Below are 9,522 nucleotides of genomic sequence, written 5' to 3' on the forward strand. Positions count from 1 at the left end.
CTTCCATTAGGTGATATTATTCGCAAGTACAATATCAGCTTCCACTGCTACGCAGACGACACTCAACTATATCTTCCGTTGGAGGAATCTTCCACACTAAACTGTGGAAATTTGGAGGCCTGTCTCACTGAGATAAAAGAGTGGATGTCACTCAATTTCTTGCGTCTTAACTCTGAAAAGACCGAAATGTTAGTCATTGGTCCTTCTAAATGCCGGGACTTATTCGCAAAAACTGCTGTGAACATTGACAAATGTCACATCACACAGAGTGACTCAGTTAAAAATTTAGGTGTCATATTTGACCCTGATCTATCCTTTGAGATGCATGTAAAGCAAATTACTAGAACTGCCTTCTTCCATCTTCGCAACATTGCTAAAATCCGTTCAATACTGTCTCAGTCTGATGCGGAAACAATAATTCATGCATTTGTTACCTCCCGTCTCGATTACTGCAATGCACTACTCTCCGGTCTCCCGAAGTCCAGAATCAAGTCTCTTCAGCTAGTACAAAATGCCGCAGCGAGGCTTTTAACTAGGACAAAAAAGTACGATCACATAACACCGATTATGGCTAACCTGCATTGGCTCCCAGTTAGTCAAAGATGTGACTTCAAAGTTCTCTTAGTATTGTACAAAATCATACATGGACTTGCTCCCTCTTATCTTTCAGATCTGATCTGCCACTATGTCCCGGTCCGAAGCCTACGATCTGAGAGTGCTGGTCTTCTGATGATCCCGAGAGCAAAGAAGTCTTCGGCTGGTTCGAGAGCGTTCTCCATCCGGGCACCGGTGCTGTGGAATGCTCTTCCCCCTGAGATTCGATCTGCAACCTCAGTGGAAATGTTTAAATCTAAACTTAAAACTCACTTCTACTCCATTGCATACGAATAACCTACTCCTCTTGTCGGTTGAAAATAGTTTGTGTAATATAGTGTAACAATCTGTGAAGCCCTTTGAGACTCTTCGTGATTTAGGGCTATACAAATAAAAATGACTTGACTTGACATATACATACAGTGCAACATGTTATAATTATTCTTATAAAGAAAAAGTTAAATTATTATTCAAGAAATATATTCACTATTGGGGAATTATGATAAGTAATGGTCCAGTTGATGGATAATTGTGTTCATATTATTATCTTTACTGCATTTTTAATCTGCTTGGTCAAAACATAACTATTAACATGAGCAAAATAACCTAATGGCTTTTTATACTTTTTATAGTTTGAAGACACATAAAGTGTGTTATATAGAGAAATCAAATCTGGAAAAGTATGTGCTAAGTGAACAAAAATGTTTTACTTTATTTCCCCCCTCAAATTTCTAACTTCAATGTTAGCACTGCAGTTATTTGATAAATCTTTGTATTTGTAATTTCTAAGGGAAACGATTAAAAAAAAACCAATACTTATAGTGTAAATTTTCATTTGATCATTTTTAAATATTCCCAACCCCCTTAAAAGACTGTATTAATAAAAAAGTGTGAGAACAACCGGTGTGGTCAGTTGATGACACGAACCTAAAACACACACGAAAACATAATAATAAGCTAACAGTTGGCAGTTGGTTACTGTAAATTAGCCTCGACTGTTGTCCGATAGCTCGACTAAAATCGGGGCTCTTCTTTTCACTATTCAATCAAAACAAGACATTTTAACGTTTATGTTTAAGTGTATTTTTACATGGCACTGTCAAATGGGATTAATCTTGATAAATTTATTGAGGAATTCACCGCACTTGAAATTGTAAGTAAATGATATCTTATTCCTGTCTTAGTCATCATGTCGACAATATGTAATATAGAGATATTATTTACATATTTGACTCAAATCATTAAAACTTGATATAAGAAGTGGTGTCAAAACGCTTACTGCGATGTGTTGCAGTATAATCATTTAATTTTTTTAACATTAGACAATTACAGAGTTAAACGGTAAAAACATCATGCTGGAGATGATGGTAGAAGACGCCAAAAGACAAGCATATTTTTATGAAAACAAGGAGAAAGGAGTCACTGAAGGTAAGCCCTGTTCCGAGTGCTCATTTATTATTTCGAAATAATATGTTTCGTATAATATTTTGACACAGCACCAATTCTGAATTTGTTTTGAGTTGGACTGATTTGCTGTTCTGAGGAAGGTATTTGTCGCCCTCGGCTGGTGATGTTGTACATTTCATATCTTTACGGATTTCAATAAATAAAATAAAAAATAAATGAATACAAATAAACACAATACAGTATCATTAGCAAGTATGGTTGTTTATTTTTGACGGTAAACTTGGGACTTTCTTAGCCAGACATGAATCAATGCACATTGTAATTTATATTTAGCAGTGAATTACCCAAACCAGCTCGTCCTATTAAGCGGACAGCGTGAATTATTTAGCACCTCCTGGTGGTAATATATATATATATATATATATATATATATATATATATATATATATATATATAAACAATACTAAGCCTATACTGCATTGTGTAATTTATCAAACTATTCCAGAGAGAGATGCCCTGCTTGCTACAGTGAACAAGCTACAACAAGGTTTACAGGAGCAATGCGACCTCAGAGGTAACAAGTACATGTGCTGTATTAGAAAATATTTTTTACACACACTCATTTCAATTGTAGTATTGTGAATGATTACAAAACAACTCAATGAGGTTACTGTCTCCTAAATAAGTATGTGTTTGACTCTAGTGCAAAATGAAACACTGAAGAGCAATATGGAAATTTTGAAGCAGCAAAGTGAAAAAAAAGCAGAGGTAATGTTTGCAATGAGTAAAAAAGGACTTAACCCTACTGCCAAGTTTGTCGTTTTGCATTGGTTACTGATGAATTTGCAGGGCAATTTGGAATATTGATTGCTAACTTTAGTTTACGAATAACACAATCAAAAACACTACAATAATGAAATGAAATATTGTCTGTCTCCAGGATGGACAGGCTGAGATCCAACTATTGCTCAGTGAAATGACAACACACAAAGAAAGCCACAAGAGGGAAGTAGAGACAGTCATGCAGGAGTGCAGGAGGCAAATAGAAGAGGCCCGCAATGAAGCTTTCTGTCTATGTAAGAGCATTAATTTTTATTTTGCGTGTAATAGAAGCGACCTATCTATTCTGTTGGAACGTCAATATTATGCAGTGACGTGTATTCAGATTTACAAATAAATAAACCTACACACTATTTATCATTTGAATGGCAGAACAAGAAAGCAATATATAAACTGCAGCTCAGAAAAAATATTTCATTTTCATCTCATCTCATTAGCCATACCGCTTATCCTCATTAGGGTCGCGGGGGGGCTGGAGCCCATCCCAGCCATCTCCAGGCAGTGGGCAGGGGACACCCTGAACTGGTTGCCAGCCAGTCACAGGGCACACAGGGACAGACAGCTCATTCGCTCATTCACACCTAGGGACAATTTAGACCGGCCAATTCACCTGAAATGCATGTTTTTGGAATGTGGGAGGAAACCGGAGTGCCCGGAGGAAACCCACGCAAGCACGGGGAGAACATACAAACTCCGCACAGGAAGTCCGGAGCTGGATTTGAACCCACGACAGGTTCCCGAGACATGAACTGTGCCGCACAAGCGCTAACCACTGCGCCGCCGTGCTGCCAATATTTCATTTTATTTTCTTAAATTATGAATGACGTCTATGCACTGCTCTCTGAATACAAGCATCAATAGATTGGTTTATCTTTCATGAAGAAAACAACTCAATGCAACAAGAACAAATGACTAGACGGCTTGACTTGCTTTTAGCTTGCTAAAAGTATCACTAATTCTATTGTTTGGGGATGAGGTGTGGGCTACTAAATCAGAATTTCTGGTCTCAGTATCGCCCTCTGCCACGAGACAAGAGAAATGCGTGCCTTACTCTGCATCTGCAGACGCCCAGTCCAATAATAGGTTCAAAAATAATTGTATTGATAATATTCATAGTTTAATGTGAAAATTCTGAAATTCTGAAAATAAAAATCCAAAAATTGAGACCTAAAATGTGAAAAACTTTAAAGGGACAGTCTGTATCTTTTAATTATTATTTACTCACGGTAAAACCAACTTAATTAAAAAATAAATAAATATTGATTTAGATAATAATAAAAAATACATGAACTATCATATAGATATGAATTTTGTTAAATACACGTAAGTTGAGGAATTAGCATTCACTTTATATATAACGAGCCTTATAACAGGCCAATTTTCCACCATTTCGCTGCTACGGACATTTAACAAAGGTTGGGCATAAAAAGAGAAGTAAAATGTTTTGGTCACACCGTAGTTTGAATTATTCTTTGTGCTTTTTAGCACTAGTTTTTTAGCACTAGTTTTTGGTTGTCATACATCATACAGCAACATCCAATGGTCAAATAATACAAATTGTCCCTTAACAGTGGATAGATACAACCAATATATTTTTAAATTTATATTTCACATGATGGCAGGTGAGGCACGGCTTTACCTGCCTCGCCTTACTTATGGTGTGTCATAAGGCTGAGTGATATTGCCCAAAATGAAACCTTAGTATTTTTTCAGTCATCTGAAAGATTACCATTTTAATAGACTTGAAATCAAATAATCAACTTAAAACAAATAACAAATATTTAGATAACACATGATTAATCAGGCCCTGGGACTGGATGGCAACCAGTTCAGGGTGTCCCCTCCCCACTGCCCGAAGATGGCTGGGATGGGCTCCAGCCACCCACGTGACCCTACTGAGGATAAGTGGTGCAGTTAATGGGTGGATGGATGTTTACTCCGTAATCACAAAGTGTGTACAAAGGGTTTAAACCATTACAGCTGACTTTAAAATCACGTCAACATAAATTCAACAATCTGCAAAAAAGCTATTTGTAGCTTGTGCCAAACATCCGTGAAAGCGTGATTATGTAGGTCATCATAGGAGTAAAGTCGTCTCATCAACATTCCCATTTATCATACGGCACAAGTTATAAATAATAGTTTTGCCATTTTTGAAAGTTTTGGGATCAAGAGGTCGCAGGTTTGATTCCCGACTCCTTCTACCTATGTGGAAGTGTCCTTGGGCAAGACTGAATCCATAATGCCCCCAATAAGCAGGTAGGCGCCTTGCATGGCTGACTCCCTATTGGTGTGTGAGTGTGTGGAGGATGTGTGAATGGGTAAGTGTGAAGCACATTGTAAAGCGCTTTCGGAGGTCTTTATTGACTTGAAAAGCTATATAAATGCAGACCATTTTCCGTTTAGCATTTACAAGCTTAGAGAGATTCAAATGTACTCTTAATCATTTCATCCCTCTATTTTTCAAATAAATAAAAAATCATTTAAATGAAATGTAATGCCTAGCCCTATCATAATGATCCACTCTAATTTAAGACACCAGAGTATCCACTGCACTGTCTCAAGTGCATTTGCGCTAAACAATATAGTGCTACGTTACATCATTTGTTCAAAGTGTGCTCATTATGATAAAACTATTCATTTTCCACACCTACTTACAGATAAATTACCAATTTACCATACATCTAGCGCAGCTTCAGTATATCATACAAAATGCCTTTTCTATGTGTATTCGTTGTGTTGTCTATGACTGCAGCACAGGCTAGAGAGGCTGAAGTTATGAAGTTAGTGGAACAAAGGGATCTCAATCTTGAGGCCATGAAGAGGCATCTGAAAGACCAAGAAAGAAAACACCAAGGCGAGCTTTTGAAGTTACAGATAGAGGTACATTTTAATAAACTCCTCCAACAGATTCTGTGTTTTAAGACCACATGTCAAAATGGTTAATAGAAACAAATGTAAGAGCAGTGTGGATTTGGTGATTGCAAATATATTCGCCCTCAGTGTGGTGTGGCATTTTTGTTTGATCTCAAAAACAAGCTGGGATTAGTAAATGATAAGTTTAGAGTTTAGTAGAAACTAAAACAAAGGAAAAGAGACACCAATGTATGTTTAACCTGCAGAGAGAACAGGAGAGGATTTTTCAAGAAACTCACAATGCCAAATTCTAAATGTTCTAAAAACCATCCCCTTTCTTTGTATTAAATCTCTTAGGTTACAAAAAGCGAAGATGCTCTAAAGGGTGTGGAAATGACAGAACAGCTACATTGTTGGCTCATCGTGACAATGATGTAAACCGTGCATAACAAATAACAGTGAGGTGTAATTATTCTACTCAATGTCCTTTTCAAGTTTTCAATTTTGAAAACAGAATAAACGTATTAGTGAATTTGACACATTCTGGAGCGCCTTCTGTCATTTTATACCAATTGGGCTATATTTCCAGTTTGCTATAAGAAAATGAGAATTTACCATACTGTATAGCATTAAATGAATATGCATAATGTAAAAGGTTTCTCCAAAAGGTGCACTTTTTCCCCCAAAGTAAAAAAAATGCTGGTTTCCATTTGGTAAAATGTCACGCAAGCTACAGATTGACCCCAAAATAGTCACGCTGTCCACAGTAATGCTCAGAACGTGCATAGGTAGGCACTAGGGGACGCTAAACCCCCGCCCCCTTTCCTTAAAAGTGTTCTTTTAAAGTGTTATCTAGTCTACCTCTGTCAACAATGACCTTTGTGTAGAATCCCTACAATTGTGTAAAATGTTTGTGTACAGCAAAGAAAAACAAAGGAAAAATAAATATTTAAGCGCTAAAATGTTGTAAAAAATGTGTGAATGTTTAAAATGGTGCCATGCTGTCTTTTCTTAACTTTAGCAACATTTTTAGAAAAACACATTGGGAAATATTTGTAGCAAATACTCCTAATGCAATTAAACCTTTTCTCAGATATAAACCTGATTTGGGTGGCACGGCGGCTGAGTGCTTAGCGCATCCGCGGCACAGTTCTGAAGTCATGGGATCAAATCTTACTGTGTGAAGTTTGCATGTTCTCCCCATGTTGCATGGGTTTCCTTCAGGCACTCCGGTTTCCTCCCACTTTCCCAAAACATGCGTGTCAGGTTAATTGGCCGGTCCAAATTGTCCCTAGGTGTGAATGAGCGAGTGAGTTGTCTGTCTCTGTTTGCCCTGCGACTGGCTGGCAACCAGTTCAGGGTGTTTCCTGCCCACTGCCCGGAGATTGCTAGGATGGGCTCCAGCACACCCGCGACCCTACTGAGGATAAGCGGTGCAGATAATGGATGGATGAACCTGATTTTTAAATTGTTTTTTTTCTAGAGATGATGACAAATAACAAAAGCTTGCATTTGAGATGTGTCTATATTAAAGCAACACTTAACTTTCACGTTTTGTTGGTGAATGCAGCACCGTACGGACACAAGTCTTTAGTGTTTAATGACTTATGCTATTGAGAAGTTTCTACTTTTTGTGCGCATAAGTGGCATTTATTTCAAGGTTTCTTAGTGCAAATAAAAATGATACAGACCCTCTCTTGCATCAGAAATGCTCTAATGAACTAGAAAAAAGTCAATATTTCATCCGCAAAATTATGAAACTACAAAATCTATTCTGCTTGTTTCTCTTTTTACTATTAAGACACCTGCATACAAGATTGCATAGGATGCCAGTTCGTTATTTTGACGATTATTCCCCTCTGTTGCTTGTTATTTGGACTATTATGAACTGTTTACATGATTGTCACTATAGGCCAATCAGATCAGTTTTTATTTTCACATCCTTTCGGGTGGTTCTGCTTTTTTAACCTAGGAGATTTTAAAATAGAATAGAATAAAGGCTCAAAATATGATTTTTAAAACAGATTTTGAATTTTGCCCAATGTTTTTTTTTTTTCAGTCCTCTCCTGTTCTCAGTGTGGGTTTAAAATTCATTGAGGTCTTATCTCCTTATTTTGTGTGTCTAATGATCTATAAACTCATCAGTAATTAAAAATGAAAAAGTGGGGAAATGTTTTTTTTAAATGTACAGTATCAAATATATACTGTCATAAGGAAATGCAAATGCAGACAAAAGCACTCAGTTGCCCTGCTCTTATCTATTGGGTAGTTATTTGAACGTTAATATACATTGCTCTGAAATTGTATGATATATTTTGATTCTGCTAACATTTTTTTATCTGAATATAAGTTGGGGAGAATTCAGAATACTGCCCAGATGAGTCAACACCAACAGAAACACCAAGATTCTGTTAGTACAGCACAGAATTTTTTCAAGAGGGTGAGCATATTGTTTATAATTCTGCTTCTTTAGAATGTTGATAAGTTTTCTGACTTGGAACAATTACCGTATTTTCCGGACTATAATGTTCACCCCAAAAAACACAAATTGGCCTGAAATTTCAACATGAGCCATATATGCGGAAACACGTTATGATATTCTTGCAATTACTGATGAGTTAACATATTTTATTGCTCACCACAACTGCTCGCAATGGTGGCCACAAGGATCAAACTGGCTAGCACTGGTAATATCACCGATTCCTAACCACCAAACCACTAGGAACATGGATGGTTATTTACAATGGCATAACAGTAAATCCAACAGGATTTAGGCTCAGATATCAACTGGGGGCATGCAGGGACTTATCAACTAGAACCTTAAAGATACAGGAAACACGCAAAAATGCATTAGGGCCATGTCTCAATAACACACTATTTTAGTCATGGTACCAGATATGTGACAGTAGAGAGATAGTTATTTACATTTTCTCAGCTCAAACCAATCCTGGTAAGTGACAACTGTTTTTAATATGTGCTGCCAGTCATTGATTTTTATTTTTCTGAATGACCGAATGACTTCTAATTATGCCTTTCCTCATTATGTGATCTGTGATATATTCTGACGGATCAATCCATGTGTAAAAATGGCACTTTTTTATTTATTGTGCAATCGTAGCCCTCACAGTACTTAGTAACAGTAATTAATTGCGCTATATGGTCCAGTGTGCTTTATTTATGAAGAAATAAAATATCACAAGACTATTTTGGGGGGGTTGCAGGATATAATCCAGTGCGCCTTGTATGTGGAAAATACGGTACAGCTCATAAAACTCTTTGCTTTCGTTTTCATTTAACTGTCACTTGATGAAAATATATTCCCTAAAAATTGTATTTCCGCCAGAAACTTCAGTTTATTCAGGAAGAAAAAAACAAGGAGGTTGAGGAGCTACGTCAGCAAATCAAGGAGCTCGAAGCCAGTCAGCGCATTGCAAGCCTCAGCAGCTGTTCGAAGAAAAGAAGACGCTAATTGGCCTAATGGGCTGCTGCCCTTTCACTGCTGAAGGTCTAAATAACACATTAGTAAGTCTTCTAAGTTTTCTGGTCTTTAACCTAAAGTGTTTAAATTGAGTGTCAATAAATGGGATATTTGTTTGCCGTCCAACTGTTTTGCTGTCTTATATCAATCAGAAGTTTCACTGTCAAGCTGGAAGGTGACCAGTGTAGAAAGATCAGTTAAACACATGCTGTATTCCTGTCCGAGGCTTTAATCCAATCAACTGGACCGACGGCAGGCAGGCAGGCAGGCGACCACACTAAGTTGAAAAACACGAGACCTATTGTCAAAATTCCGTGTACTATTGTATCTTCTATCATGTTATTTAA

General features: G+C 37.1%; 1 protein-coding gene across 2 annotated transcripts; it reads left to right on the top strand.

Moving 5' to 3' along the window:
• The first annotated feature begins 1,579 nt into the window (after nt 1-1,579).
• ccdc152 (coiled-coil domain containing 152) lies at nt 1,580-9,301 on the top strand. Of its 2 annotated transcripts, XM_088319891.1 has the most exons (8): nt 1,580-1,747; nt 1,917-2,022; nt 2,507-2,575; nt 2,705-2,769; nt 2,942-3,077; nt 5,597-5,724; nt 8,048-8,137; nt 9,041-9,301. In XM_088319891.1, the coding sequence occupies exons 1-8, from the start codon at nt 1,685-1,687 to the stop codon at nt 9,164-9,166; spliced, it is 783 nt and encodes a 260-aa protein (XP_088176017.1). In that variant the 5' UTR covers nt 1,580-1,684; the 3' UTR covers nt 9,167-9,301. The 2 variants fall into 2 exon arrangements, with proteins under 2 accessions (XP_088176017.1, XP_088176018.1); XM_088319892.1 differs by lacking the exon at nt 8,048-8,137.
• Nucleotides 9,302-9,522: the final 221 nt, after the last annotated feature.

The sequence above is a fragment of the Urocampus carinirostris genome, chromosome 16, assembly GCF_059441175.1.
Source record: "Urocampus carinirostris isolate Australia breed hairy pipefish chromosome 16, RoL_Ucar_1.0, whole genome shotgun sequence".
NCBI lineage: Eukaryota > Metazoa > Chordata > Actinopteri > Syngnathiformes > Syngnathidae > Urocampus > Urocampus carinirostris.